The sequence below is a fragment of the Rhineura floridana genome, chromosome 4, assembly GCF_030035675.1.
Source record: "Rhineura floridana isolate rRhiFlo1 chromosome 4, rRhiFlo1.hap2, whole genome shotgun sequence".
NCBI lineage: Eukaryota > Metazoa > Chordata > Lepidosauria > Squamata > Rhineuridae > Rhineura > Rhineura floridana.
This window is the reverse complement of record NC_084483.1, coordinates 50719450-50738618: the sequence shown is the minus strand read 5'-3', so window position 1 is coordinate 50738618 and position 19169 is coordinate 50719450. Positions and strand designations below refer to the sequence as shown.

Sequence of the window (19169 nt, the reverse complement as noted above, 5' to 3'; positions counted from 1 at the left end):
TGAGAATGCAAATAGTCATTTCTTTATTGTGATCACACAGGAGAGTCAGAATGTATGTTTTCAGCTCCATTTTTTTAACTGTTTTGCATATTCTTTTTTCATAAATCACAGGTGAAACTGGTGAACATTAGGAATGATGACATAACGGATGGGAATCCCAAATTGACTTTGGGATTAATATGGACCATAATTTTGCACTTTCAGGTAAGATGACTTGTCACTTCATTTTCTATCTGGAACTCTTTTTTTTCAGTCTCCCTTGTCACGTGTGATTGGAGAGGAATGTTGGAAGCGTTTAAATAGGGGCACTTGGAAAAGCTCTGCTTGTGTCCATCCTGTGAGTGCTGCTGCTGCTACTAGCTTGCTCAGTAACTTAAGTTGAGGTCTCAGTAGGAAGCAAGCAGTAGTGGGGCTACTCCCCTGACCCCACCAGAGCATCCTTTCCCATTGAAGATGGGAGTGGAACTTTCAATCTCCGAATCCCTCATGGATGTCATTTACTCATGGAATTTGGGGATCTCAGGGCTATGTCCCACCCTTCTGGGAGAAGATGCTCTGCCAGGGCCTGGGAAGCACTCTCTGCCGTGCTCCCTCTCCTAGCCTAAAGTAAGTCACTGGGCCTTGGGACAGAGGAAAGGGGAGGACACTGTATGTGTGCCTCCAAGTTTTTTTGCGAACATCTGAACTGAGCATTGCAAAAAGCTTAAGACTTTACGAGTGTTCAGTTTGAATGTTTATAAAGGCTCAACTCCTTTTGGGGCAGACAGCAGAATTGTTGCACGCCTCTTGACTGGATACTCTTGATGTGACTGAACAAATTGCACATGGCAGCATTACAAGCAGGTTTAGTTAGTGAGTTTCTGCGGCATGCCTCTCCAGATGATGATGGAAATGTTAACTGTACAGTTCCCTTCAAACTTCACATTTGGATACTACCAATGCTGATTTGTCAGCACTTTTACTCCATATTTTTGGTACGGAACCTGAAAATTCATTATGGGCTAAGAATGTTGTGATAGTATGAAACAAAATTAGAAAGGGGGATTATACTATAAAATAGGTACAGCTGAAAAGTATATATATTTCAAGTGTTGATTTCCAGCATTCACAGCAGTGTTGTATGTGCACACTGAAAAGAGCAGGCTGTCTGAAACTTAAATCGGTACAAGTGGCCATATTTGAAAATTACATTAAGTCATAAACTATAGCTTTTCCACTTGTGTTGTGCTGAAACAAATCACGGCTTAGTTTGTTTTGCTTCAAACCAACCATAATTATAAGTCAAGGTTTGTTCTTGGCTATCAAGAGTGATTTGTTCAAGTGAAACAAATTGCAGTCCATGGTTCAGATGTAATTCTAAGCCAGGGATTATGATTTGTTTGCTTTGCATGCTAACTGGGAAAAGGCGAAGTGGGCACAATTTACTCATGCACCGTGAGCCATGGTTTATGACTTACCGTTACATGTGAATACGGTCATTAAATGGATATACTCACCACAGTAAAGTTTCTGTGTTGTCCAAACATAGTATGTCTCTCTTTAATGTCAAATTGTGAAAGAACATTGCATAGTCACCAACTTGAATGCCATTAATTAAAGATTATGTTTAATTTAACATCTCCTGTTTGGTGGCAATGACAAGATAAAGGTAGTGCTTCATGAAATTTGATAAAATAATTCTCTGCTTCAAACCAAAACATTCCATTTTTTTTTATATAAGATTTTTAGAATGGTTGTGTAATGGTCCAGTCCAGCTGGAGCCCTTGTACTTAAGCCAATAAAATCCTTCTGAACTTAATTCAAGCAATTTGTATTACACTGAGCTATTCTGGCTTTATAAGAACTTTTATTATGTTCTGTAGCTCATTAGAAATGTGTTACGCAGTTAAAAAATTGAAACTTATTTTCTTGTTATAAATGTTGAGTGCATTAGTTATCTTGAATCACAGTAGATGGCACTAGAATTATTGCACCAAGTGCACTTCCAGAATTTATGCAATGCATCCTCTTGATTCCTAGGGGTATGTGGTATTGTTGCTTCTCAACTTCAGTGCCTGAGAGCTGCAGTTTGTTTGTAAATTTTGTGGCCTGTGTGATTCTTAATCTTCATTTACCATAAGTACCTCATTGTTAGGAACAGTGGTGCAGCATTTTAAATGTTTTACCGCTATTTAAGATAGGCAGAGCAATTATAGCCATCCTGCTTGCATTTATTCTACTAAGATTTATAAATTTAAAAGCAGTACTTAGATAAGAACTTGCTTATATTCCTGATTACAAAAGCTAAACAGGAATAATTAGACATATAAAAAAGATATATGGAATAGAAATTAGTATAAAACGCATGAATATATCCTGACCAGTTGTTGCTTTTGGGAAGCATTTAGATTTTAACCAGTGATCCTAATGCCCACCTGGATCCCACTTACACATGAACAAGTCATGAATTATTTTATTATCAATAGGCTAGCTTGTGTATACTTTCAACATGGTAGGCAAAGCTATTAGGACACCTCCTTCCTCGTTATTGTTGCTCACAATTGAAGAACAACATTACTATGAGTTTATTGAAATGTTGCGTGCGAGTGAGTAGTGCTTTTGCTTTCAATGCTTCTCTGGTAATGTATATAGGGATTTCTGGACGTCACACACCCTAAATGACCTTTGGAATCTGAAAGTCCCATTTCATAACAACAGACTGAATTGCATTTCTGCTTTCCCTGTAGTATTTGAACCTGCTCTTGTATTATGGATGTTAAAATCCTAATCCAGCATTCCCCAATCAGGTGCCCTCCAGATGTTTTGAACTATAATTCCCATGATCCTGGACCATAGCCTATGCTGGCTGGGACTGATGAGTTATAGTCCAGGTCACCAGACTGGGGAAGACTGTCCTAAACTATGGAATGCCTTCCCAAGGGAGGCTCATTTGGCTTCCTCAGTCCTTGTGACAAGCAATAAAAGCTTGTTTCAGTAGGTATTTGGCTCTGTATAAATAGGAAGTAGATTTTTAGTATGTCATGTTCATGGTAATTCATATAATCATAGAATCGTAGAGTTGGAAAGGGCCTATAAGGCCATCGAGTCCAACACCCTGCTCAATGCAGGAATTCAAATGAAAGCAGACCTGACAGGCTCTTGAATGCCTCCAGTGTTGGACAGCCCACCACTCCTTAGGTAATTGGTTCCATTGTCATACAGCTCTAACAGTTTGGATGTTTTTCCTGATGTTCAGTTGAAATCTGGCTTTCTGCAACTTGAGCCCATTATTCTGTGCACTCTGGGACAATCGAGGAGATCCTGGCCCTGCTTGGTGTGGCAACCTTTCAAGTACTTGAAGAGTGCTATCATATCTCATCTCAAGTCTTCTCTTCTCAAGGTTAAACATGCCCAGTTCTTTCAGTCTCTCTTCATAGGGCTTTGATTCCAGTTCAATTGTTGTTTTTGGTTTTGTAGTTCTGTTTTATTTACTTTTTTTGTTATAAGCCATCTCTGAACCAAACTGGGATTTTAATTTAATTTTTTAAAATGTTTGTCCTGAGTTAAAGAAGCTACATCTGTAGAGCAATTATTTATAATAGCACTATCCTAGTGTATCAGGATAAACATCAGTTCACCAGTTATCTACTCATGATGTGTGTGGCTGCACATACCTCTAAAAATATTTAGTGAATTCCCTCTTCTCCACACCATTGTAAGTCACTCATGCAGTTAGTTACTTATTACAGAAGTCACCAACAAAATATTCAGGGTTTGGGAAGGTGTTTTGTTTTTGTTTTTTTAGCCACGCCCACATCCTGACAGTTAAGGTGTCGCTTTGTCCCCACAACTGTTAGGTCAGAGAACAGAGTCCATGCCATAGTATGTGGTACTTAAAACTGCTTTGGGGCATGAGATCCATCCATGCTGAGCAGGGTTGCCCCGGTTCCCTCTGGTTTTTTCCTTCTTTCCAACTATAATTTTTATTTAATTACTTCTGAGTAGAAAGGTGTCTTTTAAAGGATTGTATGTACATATGTATATTTTATTTATTTCCCTATTAGAACATGTGTATAAGCTAGCAAGTCCCCAAAATTGTACCACATCCTCGAGATGCTGAATATTACATCTCAGTAGAACGTTTTATGTATCCTTCTACAGTGGGGAGAGAAAGTTTTGCCTGTAATTGATTGATGCTAAAGAAATTAAACCTTAAAACGGAATGGACTGGCTTTTCTGCACTTAGTTGGTTTACCTTGAGAAAAGGAGAAATCTGGGGAAGGGGTGTCATGCAAGTGTGGGGCTCTTTCTTGTTAGGGCCTGCAACTGGCTGTGTAGCAACTTGTGGAGCACACCTTTGGACTGTCTCCAGTCATTGAACCCTGTCTCCAAGGATTCAGTTTTAATCTGCTCATGATTTAAAACAGGCAGACAAAAGGTCAATGGCTGATCTTCTCAGAGATCTAAAGATGGAGGTATTTAAATGTCTGCAATTTGAGCTGTAGCTATAGGAGGTGAAAAGCTACTTTTTCCTTCATGGTTCCTATTAGATATATAATGGACTGTCATTTATAAAAAGACAGCTTTAAAGGCCATATACTTCTGATTCTTATATCCTAATTTTAATTATAAAAATCTCAATTATGTCTGTCTGATATGCCTCCTGGTTCTGGATGAAATGTGCAGACTTGGTCTTTTCAGCTGAACCTCATAGTTAAGTTAAGGTTGGATTATTTTGGAGTGTTACAGCCCTGGGACTTGCAAGAAATAAAACGGGCACTTGAGATGTGAAGCCCAACTATATTTTGATTTCCTGTAAAGAATGACATATTACAAGACAACTCTTGTAGGCATTTTTCATTTCAGTAAGATGGAATAAAGCTTACTGAAATAAAGTTTAAAATCAATACAAAATAGGTTTAAAATCAATACAAAATGGACACCTATTTTTAGGGAGGGTTGTACTGTTTCTAAAATGATGTTCAGTTTTTTATATGTTTGTAAATTGCCTTTTTGTAAAGTGTAAATTTGTAAATTGCCAGAATGTAAAAAGAGATACATAAATTACTACTGCTACTAATAATTAATAATAAAAAGACGAATGAGGTGGGATCAAGAAGCATGACGAAAGTCAGGGTCAAAGAACAAAGCAGAAGACAAGATTGAGGACCAAATCAAAAGTGTCAGGGCTGAAGGGAAAACTAGAATCCAGAATCAAAGACCAAGCCGGAATTTAGGACCAAAAGACAATGAAAAGATACAGGAATACATCAGAGCTCAGAAAGACCCTGCTGCTCAAGCAAAGGTTAATCAGAAGATCTGCTACAGTCTTTCCTGCCCAGTAAGTTAAACCTGTCTTGGGTTGGAGAGGTCACTCCAGGGTCTGTGAACTCTGTCTGTCTAGGCAGTGTTGCAACATGCAGTTCAATGGCTCACCACATGGGGCAGCCACACACAGCCCCAAAAACTTCTAGTTCAAGCCCCAGCAGCTCCTGACATATAGTTACATGCTTAAACGTTTTGCTATTTCATTATTCCTTGTTTTGCCAGGTTGCACCACTAGTCTTATTTCTAGTTGTATGACTAGTATATAACTAATGTGTAAATAGTTTTTTCCTGGTTGTATTTCAAGGGATTGATATGCATTTATGTGGGACTCCAAGCTTCAGAGATTCTCAGTGTGTACCTAAAGTTGGGGCATTTTGGAAGGAAAAAATGGCTGCTGGCAGTTGGTGGTGGCTGAGTCAAACTCTGCTGTTGCATGCGGCAGTGGAGTTTTAGAAGAAAACAGCACCAATTTTTTAAAATGAAAACAAAAACTGACCCTCCTGGGGTTAACTAAGTCTCTCCACATCATGAACCTTTTTGCAGATCTCTCCCCAAATCACCAAAATGCTACCCTCAAATTCACCACCTGCAAATGGGGCAACATACTGAGGTAGAGAGTTTTTTATCCAGCCTTACAGTCTGTTACATTCAAACTGTGTGCTATGAGAGTGACTGACTTGTTTCTTGGAAAAATAAAGTTGCCATGTTGGATCTATTTAGAAATGTATGCTGCTTGAAGCAGGGAAGGTGCTGTGGAGCATTAACATGCCTATCTTTGTGAATATAGTGGAAGCTCGTTATAACGGGGTTTGGGGGGGACAAAGGATGCATCCATATTATAGGGGTTCTGCCCTATAATGAAAACTGCAGTACCATATGCAGTATTGTACTTGGGGACATAATCATACCTGTGGTATATCTGAATCTGCAGTACAGTGAATCATGTTATAATGAGTTTCCACTGTATATAAAGATCGTCTGAAAGATCTTCTTACCCCTTATATACCCAGTCGATCACTGCGCTCTGCAAGTGAGAGCCTCCTGCAGATACCATCTTATCAGGAGGTCTGTTCCTCACAACATAGGAAGCAGACCTTTAGTGCTGTGGCACCTACCCAGGGGAATTCCTTCCCCTTAAATTTTAGACAGGCGCCATCTGTGTTACCTTTTTGGCACCTACTGAAGACCTTTCTCTTTCAACAAGCCTTAAGTAGAGACCTTATCCCAGTTCTGTGTCTATGTTGGAACTGCTTTTTAAAATGTTTTGTTTTAATATCTTTTAAAATATGTTTTGTTTAAATAAGTTTTAAAGTCTTTTGTTAAGCGTCTTTCCTTCGGTTGCAGCTGCTTTGATCCTCTTGTCTCCTTTTGTTTTCTGGTTGTGATCTGGGGGTGGGAGGTGGGGAAAGGGTGGAGGATAGCCTCATCGCTTAGTCTCCCAAATCCATGTTGGAAAGAAAAGATCGCTCCGGACTCACAGGAAGCTGGAGACAAAAGAAACATTGTTTTTAAAAGAAGAAAAAGAATATGGGACCTTCTGCATGGGGCTGTATTCCATTGAGCTACAGAAGACAGGCAAAGAAAATAATGAAAGCCAATGTGAGCAATATCATGCAACAAGGCAGAACTGGCACTAAAACCAAGCCATTTTGAAAGTATGTTCAAATGGTATTGTATTTAAACCTCATGTCTGGCAAGGGTGCAAGCTACAGGATGAGAATGAGCAGTCTGAGTGCAAGGTACTGTCGGATAGGATATCAGTGGAGCAGGCCAACTCACTGGTAGAGAGGGAGATCATAGCCCTTGGTTGACTGCAACAATCCTAGGCTCCAGTTCTGAGTTCAGCAAAGAACTCAGCAAATTCATGTGTGGCAGGAAAGATCCAGCATTCAATATGGTTCCCAGGCTTATAAAATGTGGGTCCTAAATGCCATCTTTTGGATCCCATGGGAATCCGCTTTCTCGTGAGACTTTGGTGAAATTTGTGTGTGTTTGGGCCCTGGGTGAGAGCCTGGGTGGAGTCCTGGATGGGACCCAGGAGTCTGAGCGATGTTGAGTGGGAAAGTGTGAAGGAATTTGTGTCTGTATTTATTTCTTAATAATTTGTATTATATATGTATTTGTATTATGGTTTTATTGTGCATTTTTTTAATAATACGTTATAGTTTTACTTTTCTGTATACTGCTTGGATATCTTTTTATATATTAAGCAGTATAGAAATAGTATAAATAAATAAGATGTTTTAGAGTGTTTTTATTGTTTTTGTTTAGTGTTTAGGAGCCACTCTGAACTCCTTCTGGAAGGGTGGGATATAGATTTAATAAATAAATAACATAACATAATGTAAGGCAGTGATTCCATCCCTGAGGGATGGTGCAGCTCTTGATACAGGTGCAGTGACATTCCACAAACATCACTATTTCCCAGCAAGCAGGTGGCTTTCCCATCCTGAGCCCTGATTGACTGTGCAGTCAGCGGATGGATCATGGAAAGGCAATATTATTTGCACTGTTTAACAATTGTTCTGTGATGTTCTGCCCATTGTTCTGCGATGTCACTGAGAACATGCATTTTTACCTTTTGAACTAAAGACTGAAATGTGCTTCTAGTTTTAATGCAGAAAAAAAGTGCGTAGGCCTTGAAAGTTTGAGAAACCCTGCTATATTCTTGTTGACCTTGATCTTCCTGTTGACCTTCATGTTGCATTTTATTCTTGCAACATGACTATGGAAGTGAGAGCACCAAACGATATTTGTTTAATTAACCTGGGACAAAGAATAATAGAATATATTATACATGTATACATAGTAGAACCTATTGTAAAGTGGGAGATGACAGCTTTGTCTCACTCAAGAAGGCCAGCAAATCCTGCCAGTTTAGTTACAAATAGAGAAGCACAAGCCTTTCATTTCACACAGGACAGATACTTCAATACTTTCAGCACATATTATTATTATTGTTATTATTACCCCGCTGTTTTACCATAGAATTACAGTTTCATTTATATTTAAAAGGGCAGCAGTTAATGAAAGAAGAGACCTGACAGGCAGCCTCATCCTATTGATACTTCAGCTGCTGTGGCACACATATGAGCTTGTGATAACTAGTAGTGCAGTGGCAAATTCAGAAGGGCAGGGTCCCTTCATGATAGTCACAGCCATGCCCCCTCTCCTTCCCCTTCTTTTTTGCTGCTGGGTTGAGAATTAGATCCTTGTTAATGCCTTTGCCCTCTACAATAGATGTTCCTAGGAGCCAATGAACATGAAAGTTACTGAGTAAGTAACATGTTAGTTACTGAGATGAGTCTTCTCAGTGGCTGACTTGCTTCCTTTCACTCTGATTGGCTCCAATCAGCAGGAAAGGACAAGGAAGCATGTTAGAAGACTCTTCTCAGTGGCTAACATTCTCCCCTTTTATGCTGATTGGCTCATAGGAGGCTGGAGACATAGGGGGACCCTGCTCCTAAAAAAGTAAGGAGTCTAAGACCTCCTGAGACCCTGGATGATTACACTCCTGGTGATAACAAACGACCAAAGCAAATACCTGTGCAAACCAACTGCTCTACCCATCTCTGCAAATCTTATCCGACCTTCCTGCCATAAGACAAGTTGCTAGGGACCATGTCCTCTTCATTACCCCTAAGAACTCATTTGTCTTTCCTACCACCACCACCATTAATAACCTTATAGTGTAGGGTGGGTAAGAAATCAAATAATGATGATGACGATAATGTTATTAATAGAAAGGGGAAAAAGTAATGCCATCTGTCAAGCAGTTTTTAATGGTTCTGGGAAATGTTGATCCTGTGTGGGGCCACATGTTAATCTCATTCCCTGTGTCCTTACGTTATCTGAAGAAGAGCATATCCATTGCTTACCACACAGTCATAGCTTTTAATCATGAACTAATGTTATGATCCTTTTAAGTGAAGGGTTGGGAAACTCAGGCTCGGGGGCTGAATGTGGTCCTCTAGGCTTCTCCATCTAGCTCAGGGAATTCTCCATAGGCAGCACCGTTCACTGGCCCTGCTTGGCACCCTGAGTGTATTTGCCTGACTGGAATGTGTCCTTGAACACTATGATAAATGTTGCTTGCTTGCCTGGATGGAAGACAGGGGTGTCACTACCAGGGTGCGGGGGGTGCGGATCGCACCCGGGTGACACCATGAGGGGGGTGACACCCAGAACCGCACCCCCCCGCACTCCCGCTAGTGACGCCGCTGCCTACCCCTTCTGTAGAGTGCGGAGAAGGAGAGGTGGCTCCTCTCCTCACCCGGCGTGCTTCTTCCCTCCCCCCGACTGTCAGCCCGTCGGTCTGCGTCCCTCCCCTCTCCTCACCAACCACTCCACCCCCTTCTCCGCTTTCCACCCACCTCCCCTGGGTGAATTTCAGGGCTCTCCGGCTTGTTCTGTTTGTTTGTTGATCCTTCCTTTGGGGAGGGGGCCGAGAGTGGTGGAGCGGTGGGGGGGAGGGAGGGAGAGGGAGGGAGGGGACTTGAGGCTTTGGAGATGGCGGCGGCTCCTCTCTTATTGCCACTGAATTGTGTTTCTCCTCCTCAGGCTGCAGGGGCACCCAGTACGGTGCGCACTGAAAGCAGGCGCCTGCTTGCTGGTGGTGAAGCCTGGACGGGCCTTCCACTGTTAGTGTGGAGTGCGGCGCATGCGTGCGTGTGCGCGCACAACCAGCCACCCCTGTCCATGCCCCTGGGAGGGTGCGCGCCAAAGGTCCGCACCCCCCCGCACTCCTGCTAGTGACGCCGCTGCTGGAAGATAGAGAGGGCTGTGTAGAAACTAGTTCATTGTGCAAAGCTCAAATTTACATTGGTGGTTCTGCCCACTTTTGCCTCTGACCATGTCCACCACTGGTAAGTGGCCCTCAGAAGGTTGCCCAGAAGGGAATGTGTCCCTTGAGCTGAAAGAGATTCCTCACCCCCTTGTTAAGTGCCCAGGCCTCCATTAATCCTGTCAGTTTTGCTGGCTTAACAGGCATGCGGCAGATTTTACATAGCCAGCAATTGAAGGGATAAGAACAACAGTAAAGCTTCAGCGGCTGGTGTAAAAGTGCTGGTGTGCAATGTTTGGGGTCTGCCATAGTATTAAGTCTTAAGTGTATCTTGTGATTTGATTGAAAAATGATGTAATGGCACCCCATAGGAGGTAAACAAGCAGGCTTTTCCTTACTACATCATGATGTCATCTCGGGCTACCGCATAGTAGAGACGTGTTTGATATGCCGGAACGGTATTTGGGGAATCTTTATCACTAGATATCTTCTGGCACACTGAATCTGAGGATTGTTAATTGGAAAAATCTACTAATCTACCAACTTAAAAGAACATTGGAAAAATTAAAGATTCTAAAGCTAACCGTCTGCAGAAAGAGAAGAATTCACCTGATGAAAATAGAAATCTACTTCTTTTGCAGAACTTAAAGTGTCTCAGGGTCTTTGAAAATATAGCCCCGTTACAAAGCCTATTATCTTTGAATTTAAATGGACTTAAATCCCGATCTTTAAAATCAAACAGGGAGGCAAGTGACCAGGCTCCATTGCTGGCGTCCCTTGAAGAATTGCCCACAAATATTATTGAGGTACAAGCAAGCTGCGAAGAAATTAACCCTAGGATTACTATAAATGAGGCCACTATCTCTTCACATGCTCCAATATTAGCTGGCTGTTCAAGATCTATACTTCTATATGCTGACGACATAGTCTTATTGGCAAGATCTTTGGTGGGCCTTAGACGACTTCTAACAGCTCTGTCTACATATTGCTTGGAGGAACGGCTGCTAATTAACTATGAGAAAACTAAGGTCTTAATATTTACTAAAAAAAGATTAAATCATCGTTGGCAAATTAACGGCCAGACAATTGAGCAAATAAATTCCGTTATTTATCTAGGTTTAACATTTCAAGCGTCAGGATCATGGCAGATGCAGATTAAAACAATGGTCTGGAATGCAAAAAAAACATTGAAAGCCCTTCTGTCATATTTTTACAATAAGGGTGGTCAGCTTATTGTCCCAGTAATCAGAGTTTTTTCTGCAAAGGTAGTCTCTCAGCTACTTTATGGGGTCCAGGTTACCACTTTTGAGAATTTTTCTGTTTTGGAATCGATTCAAAATTCCTTTCTAAGAGCTATTTTTGCGGTTCCCAAATGCATTCCTAGTTTTATCCTTAGACTTGAGGCTGGTTTACTCACCATAGAATCTAAGATTTGGGCCTTGAGAATTTCTACTTGGCTCAAATTGCTATTTAACCCTACTGGGCTCTCTTCTAACATCTTAAGAGATAATTTTCAATCTCCCTGGGTTAAATTGATAACGGATAAATTACTGTCCTTGGGCTTTTCTATTTCTGTGATTCAGGAAATGGGTTACTTAAAAGCCAAGTTGAGCATACTACAAAGAATTAAGGATATAGACTTTCAACATCACTTATTACAGGTTAGGAAGCATAGATATAATCCAAAACTTTTAACCCCAATGCCCTATTTATCCTTTCTTACTATTCCTAACTACCGCAGGGCTTTTTCACTTGCAAGAATGAATACCTTACCTTCTAAACTTTTAGAACGTAGATTCAATAAAATTCCATACTACGAGAGGAAATGCCCTTGCGGTGCGGATGAGATTGAAACAATTGCTCATGTCCTTTTACGATGTCCTTACTACCTAGACCTTAGAAATCAAATAATTAAACCTATTCTTGATCTTGTACCTGGTAGAAACGAAGAAAAACTTTTGGATCATTTACTTGGAGATCACCAGCAATTAATCACAGAGAAAGTTGCAAAATTTTGCGCAGCCGCTATTCTCTGCAGGAGAAATCGGGTAAAAGTCACTGGAAAATGAATTTTATTGATTTATTTTATATGGTCTTAAAAGCAGGTTAGAGTTTATCCAATGTCTAATTAGTTTAATCAATTTTAAAATGCATTCTGCATTATTATAATAATAATTGGTCTAAAATGGTGTGAATTATTAATGAATATTCCATACGGTCTGGAAATTGATTTTAATTAATTTTAATTGAATAAGATATCATTCTAATAATAATTGTAGTTTTGATGTTCTATTTTATCTTTGTATTCTGGCCTTTGGCCGTAATAAAAACTAAACTAAACTGATGTCATCTCACATTAATGCTTTTATTCAGAGTAGCAAATGTACACAGGATGGCCTGAAGCCAGTGTTAGCTTGCTGAACTTCTGGGCCTTCACTTTTTGCCTAACATGCACTAATTCAAATGACACAGACTAAGTGAAGATGAACATCAAAACCTTCTTCCCCACGTTATACTGGGAAGTTACAGTTTACTGTACAAAATACTGATAGCATGGGGATACTTGCTTAGAGATCACACTAAATTATAAGACAAGACATGTGCAAGTGGGGGCTATACCTGGCAGTGGGTTCTCATAGAGGAAAAATAAAAGTAGGTTTTGTTACCTCACCTCATGCATTTGAGATACAGAAACAGTCCTTACATTATGGAAGTGGTGTGTGTGCTGCTGGTATGGGAAGTGACTATGTTACAGGCCCCTCCCCATGTTCCATGTTTCACAGAGTAGCAGAGAATGGAGCTACAAGAGAGCAGGAACCAGACCCAGTGCTAGTGGTCAGCCAGGTTGGGCACTGGCCGAGGGCCCAGGAGCTCACAAGGGCCCCTTGCCAGCCCGAACCCAACCCTGCCACAATGACTACCATACACCATCACTCACTCACCCACCTGTCTTCTTCTCTGCCAGGCCTATGGATGATCAGACATGTGGAGCAGGGCAGCTGGACATTACATATTGGGTAATTTGATGGTGGATTGGAGCAACTACTGCACATGGAAGCTGAGCTTTCCTCCCACTTCATTCAAAAGCACTAGCACCATTACTGATTATGGCTTGTCCTTAGAACAGCCCGACTTGGGTCATCTAAATTATAAATTGATTCACCTGGGACCCCGCCAGCCTCTGCTTGAGCAACTCAGGGATCCTCCTTTCCTTGCTCACCTTTTTCAACACCTTGAAATGCTGCCTGACCTTGGTTGCCTTTTCCTTGCTTATTCCATTCCCAGAGCTTGGCAAAGTTACTTTTTTGAACTACAACTCCCACCAGCCCAATCCAGTGGCCATGCTGGCTGGGGCTGATGGGAGTTGTAGTTCAAAAAAGTAACTTTGCCAAGCTCTGCCCATTCCCTCAATAATAGGGTCAAGCATTGGAAGCTTGATGCCTGCACGTTAAGACAAGTGAAACCTTTATTGGTAAACAAAAACCTGAATATTCCTTCCATGTCTGAGACAAGAAAAGGAGAAGTGCTGTGGTGTGTTTATGTAGTAAAAGAGCAAAGCCATACCTCCGAGTAGAAAGCCCTAAGCACTTGCATAGGAAAGGAAATGGGGCATTTGCTCTTAATGGGCAGAAAGAGGATGAGTTATTTCACAGGTGCAATGAGAAGGGACAATAGAAGTGCTTTCCATTATAATTACAGTGTTCAGTTCGAATGCAGAGTGGAGTGGAGAGAAATGTGTAGTCCTGGGCCTGGATTTTGGACTTCCCTTGTTCTCCAAGTTCTTGCATTGTTATTAACACTGGAGTTTGGATTCTATTGCGACCATGGTAAAAGGGGCGGGAATGACTTGGGAGAAGGCAGTCTAGAGAGGAATTACAGTCAATTTTATTCATGTCGTTGACTAATATGTGTATATATAGCCAAACAGAGGCATTCCTGTTGGTTTGCTAGGAACAAGTTCAGATACATTTATGTCAAATATGTCTATCCTGCCTTTCCACCACTGAGGTCCTTAAGGTGTCCTACAAGCAGAATAACATCTGATGAAGTGGACTGTAGTCCATTAAAGTTTATGCCATAGTAAATGTGTTGGTCTGTAAAGTGTCACAAGACTTCTTGTTGTTTTTGCTGCGGCAGACTCTGGAAACATAATTTTAAAATGGTATAACATATAGTAATAAATTAAAAGTAGTGAGCAGGCTTTTGAATATCGCAAAGCTCTGTCTTGTGATGGATTTTTTTTAAAGAAATGGGGTTTGGGGAAAATACTTTAAAATATTTTTAAGAGGGTGTTTGTTAACGATTTATTTTACCTATATTATTTACTCAAGGATGTGTAAATAAAGTGATGTGTTAAAAAAATCCAATAAATGACATATCTACTCAGAAGTAAGCCCCACTGTTCAATAGAACCTAATACCAAATAAAAGAGTATAGGATTACTGATTAAGCTATACCTAGAAATAATATTCACAAAAAATTTAAATCAGTAACCAGTGACATTCAAACATTAGCATTATTTTACTTTGACAATGAGTTTCTATATTGGTCAAGATTTACTTTACTTAAAAGGGCTGGGGACAAGAGGGAAGAATAGTGTGATTTGAGAGGAAAGGGGGAAGGACAGAGGGCCCACTGATCCCCTATGCCCAAGAGCCCCCAGAAACCTGGAACTGGCCCTGGCAGGAAGCATGCTTTTTTTCTTCTAATGGCTCTTTCATATGTGACCCCAGTTCACAGCTGAATCAAGAAATGGCTGCTAAAGAAACAATTCCACTGTGGCTATTTTTAAAGTCAGTTTATAATCCTAGGCTTTTTAATGGCAATTTATAATTCAGAGATAGAAATTATGACGTTGAATCTAATGTCATTCATTTCCAGTAGTGGTAATAAAGGATTACGGGTCAATTTATGCAATCATCAGATTCATGATGGCCACTTTAAATTGGTGCACATATCAATTTGCTTCCTGTGGCCAGTCATTTGGATGTGTGGCTGTTACCATGCTGTCAGAAATTACCTAACATGTCTTTTGTGCTGGTATGCAAATGCTTGATCCTGCATGTGGTGGCTGGTCATGATTGGCTCACCACAGGGAGGGAGGGAGGAAAGAAAGAAAGAAAGAAGTGCAACAAATTTTAAGGAGCCCCCAGGGTCCTGCATTTGTTTGTGAAATGGTTTGTCCTAAGAGAGACATGGCTCTCTTAGGACCTTTCCTGCCTGTGTATGTTGCAAATAAAAATGGAAAGCGACTGTCTTCAAGTCGATCCCGACATATGGTGACCCTATGAATGGGGTTTTCATGGTAAGCGGTATTCAGAGGGGGTTTACTATTGCCTCCCTCTGAGGCTGAGAGGCAGTGACTGGCCCAAGGTCACCCAGTGAGCTTCATGGCTCTGGGGATTCGAACCCTGGCCTCCCGGGTCATAGCTTGTGTTTTGGGATACCACTATTCAGTCCCCAGGAGGAGGATTTTGTGATAGAAGCCCCAAATAAGATGGCTTGTTCATTATGGGAACAAACAGCTGGGTGGCAACAGTGTGCTCTTTTGAATTGGCCCTCAGAATCACAACATGATTTGCAATTGTCACTTGGGATTTATATAGGCTTCCATATAGGGGGAACTTGTTTTATGCAACATTATGTGGTACAGCGATATTATGGAGCACAGTATAAGTCCTACTGTTAATAATGAAATTTGAACCCCATTTACCAGGGAGTAAGCCACAGTGTACTCAGTAGGACTTACTTTTATGTAGACATGGTTAGGATTGCACTGTAATTCTAGGACATGTGGAATTGTAAAAGATATAGATGCACTGAAGCGGAGAAAATAAAAACTTTACTGCTGAAACCAAAGAAGCTTATATTATACACTTATGCCAAATAATCTCCAGTTTGCAATAATTTTATTCACAGCTTTCTACCCTCTCTTTTTATTTTTCTTTGCTGTTCCTCCTACTGGAAGACCTCCATCTAGATTTCACTATTTTAGACATGGTGCTACTCACCCGCAGGTGCTTTGTCTATGGTCAAATAGTCAGTTCATCTCTGAACCCTGATGTGGTACTTTCTTAGTACTCCTAATGTACCTGGAGCATCCACCAGGAAAAGAATACCCTTATCTTTTCCTATGTACCATTCTTAACCAGATTTTATAATCCGACTTGAGAAAGAATTTCATGCCTTGTCGGATTATATCGGCTCTAGATCTGTAGGTATTGGCTTTAGATCTGTAGGGGCTGGTTAAGAGTTTTATTTTATTTTACTTTTTCTTTCAGTTGTTAGGGAGATAGTTAACATCTTCATGAGACTTTTCTGTTGCTGATAGATGCTATGTTATCCCTGCAAAAAGGCAATCGACATTACAGTTGGATGCTGAGGCAATGATGTTTGCTTAAGAGGATTGGTGGCCAGAAATAAGCCTCAGTGTCTAATCAGACACAGGCCCAGCCTGGGCACCATGCCACAACGTTTATTGCGTATGCATTTCTCATAAGCAAGATGGCTTCGTCCTGAGGAGGAGAGTGCAGTCTGAAAGATATAAACTGGAGGTCTTAACTCAATCTGAAAATGATTTCTGCTCATGTAAACCTAGTGAAATTACAGAATTTGTGTGGCTTTGATATGCTCTGAGCCAGATGGGGAATGTCTGTGGATGTGTCAGGGCTGACAAAGAAGAACAGTGTTTGGATCCTGCCAGAGCTCCCTTAAGTCCTGCAAAACATTTCCCTGGAAGAAAATACTTCAGGAGGAAATCAAGAAGGAAACAAACTGAAGATGAGAGAGAGCCAGAAAAGATTAAGGAAAGCGAGGGGAAAATTCAAAACAAAACAAAGAATTCTACAGAGACAGCAGCTCATCCCTGGGAGCTGGCACTCCATGAGTCCGTTATACAGAAGACTCTGCTGGACAGAACTGGTCTGCTTGTGAGTACCGAAGTTCCCATTGATCTTGTTAAGACAAAATTGGTGAGTGGTGCAAGCTGTGATTCAAGCACTGGGGATGGTGCTTGCACTAATGACAGAAGAGCTAGTAAGTCTAAAGAAAAAGAGAGGCACATGACTAAAGAACTGGAAAAGTGTCAAGAAAAAGACAAGTCCAATTCCAGCACACAGGAGAAGAAATCTTCTTGTGATGGGATCAAAGGAGAATTAACATATCAGAGCAACAGAGAAGTCCTTCATTTTGAAGAAGAATCTAGCTCAAAATCTGTGTTAAACAAGCAGCGTGAACAAAATGCACTAAATAAAGTTGCCTCTGAAAGTGCTAATGATGCCTCGAAATGGGAAAACAGTTACAATCTGCATCTGTCTAAACTTCAAAATCAGAGGTACCTGCAGCAAGGGTCTCCTAATTCTGGGTCTCTACCTTTTTCAGTGGAAAATGCAGCTTATAGTGGTTTATCAAACAGGAGCAAGGTAAATATGCTGTAGAACTAGAATAGTAAGTGGTTTTCCAAAAAAACCCAAAAGAAAAACAAAACTTTGAGCAATATTTAATTTTGGTTAGCATATTTATCTTCATGTATTATATATAATTGTTAAATGAATTGGCTCAATGCATGCTGAGTATTTAATAACGACTTTGTTAAATAACAGTGGTTGGCAACATCCGGAAAGTTTTGAGGGTTTTTTAAATCATTAAAAAAAATCAGGCTCTCATGATCCATTCCCCCCTCCTCCAAATTTCAACTGCATTAGGTTTTTTTCCACCTGGGCGCTCTTATTTCCTTGGCATGTTTCGTTCTTCAGCTCTTTACTGCCTCCTCTATCCCTCACTCTGATTCCCTCAGTTCTCTCACACCTCCATCCTTAGATCCCTGTTTTTTAGGCCACTCCTTATGCTGTCTTCTTTCCTGTAGATACCCCGCCTTTAGCAAGTAGCTCGTCCAGTGGAGTAAAGCCACACCAATAGGCTCCCAGCAGCAGCATTGCTACCATTTATTTGGAAGGGGAGGAACGAGAGAGCAGTGAGTTTGGGACTGTGTGGATGCACCAGTGGAGCTCCTGCCTTTGGGCTTCCTGCTTCAGTCCTACTGCCTATTCCCATTCAGCATCCCCAGCTTTCTGCAGTTCTTGCTGATAGCTCATGGACCCCCTTACCTGTGCTAGATGTTTGTCCCCTTTTCTCTTTTTGTAGTAGAGCTAATCTTGGCAAATGTGAACTCTGTGTGTGTGTTTTAAAGAAGAGCAGCTCAGTTTAAAGCTGCCTAATACAGCTGCCTAAATTCTTTGATCTAGGAAACTCTGCCTCTTGATTCCAGGTACTTGTAGTTGGGCTGTTATGATTCAGTGGTCTGGTTCACACATAACATTAACCTATGGTTTGTTTAACAAACCTTGAGTTATCCACAAGTTGTCCTAAAGATGATTAGACAAAACCATGACTGGTATCTCTAAAGTTCGTTTTGTTTCCCAGCTTCTTTTGCCTCGTGCCTATGTAGTTTGATGAGCATTGAGAGTGGAGTGGCCAAATAAACCATAGTTAAGGAAGGGTGATGGGTTTGCATGTTATGTCAGGCCATAGTTAAAACAAATTAAGCTTGTAAGCCAACAACAAAACATGGCTTCAGATTTGTTGGCAGTAAACAAATCATTAATAAGCCACTGGGGAGGGATTGCACATAATGCTAAATCTGGGGTGGTAAACCTTTTTGGCTCCATGGGCCAGAACCTTATCAGGATCTGCCTCATGAACCAATTTTGACAATCATGTGACATCATTATGACATGGCATGATTGACAGGTGGGCAGGACTACCTGCCTGTAAAAATCCCTTATGCTTTGCTTTTTTAGGTTTCTGAGATAAGGGACTTAAAGGGAAAGGAGGGAAACTTTCAAAAGCCTTTTCCAGGTCTCCTCACACTTTCCCTTTAATCCTAGAGACCAGGAACTTAAAGGGGGAGGGGGAGAGAGCAAAAGGCTTAAGACAGATCCTGTGCTCCTGGTTGAGCAAATGAGAGCACAGAAGCTGTCTTAAAGCCCTTGCAAATCCTCTTTGAAGGAACTCTCATAAACTCCTTCAAAGGGTGCTTTTGCACAGGGCTTTAATTTCTTGCTCAGCTGGTGAGTGGGAT

The 19169-nt window shown here is 41.0% G+C and overlaps 1 protein-coding gene across 30 annotated transcripts in view; it reads left to right on the top strand.

Moving 5' to 3' along the window:
* DST (dystonin) overlaps positions 1–19169 on the top strand; it is a 467794-nt gene that overhangs the window by 162800 nt on the left and 285825 nt on the right. For 27 of the 30 annotated variants that reach the window (XM_061623014.1, XM_061623016.1, XM_061623029.1 and 24 more), the window contains one exon: positions 112–204. In XM_061623014.1, the coding sequence (XP_061478998.1) occupies positions 112–204 (93 nt within the window). Of the gene's footprint in view, positions 1–111; positions 205–16648; positions 17512–19169 lie in introns of those variants that run through there. The other 3 variants (XM_061623008.1, XM_061623025.1, XM_061623020.1) reach the window with 3 other exon arrangements.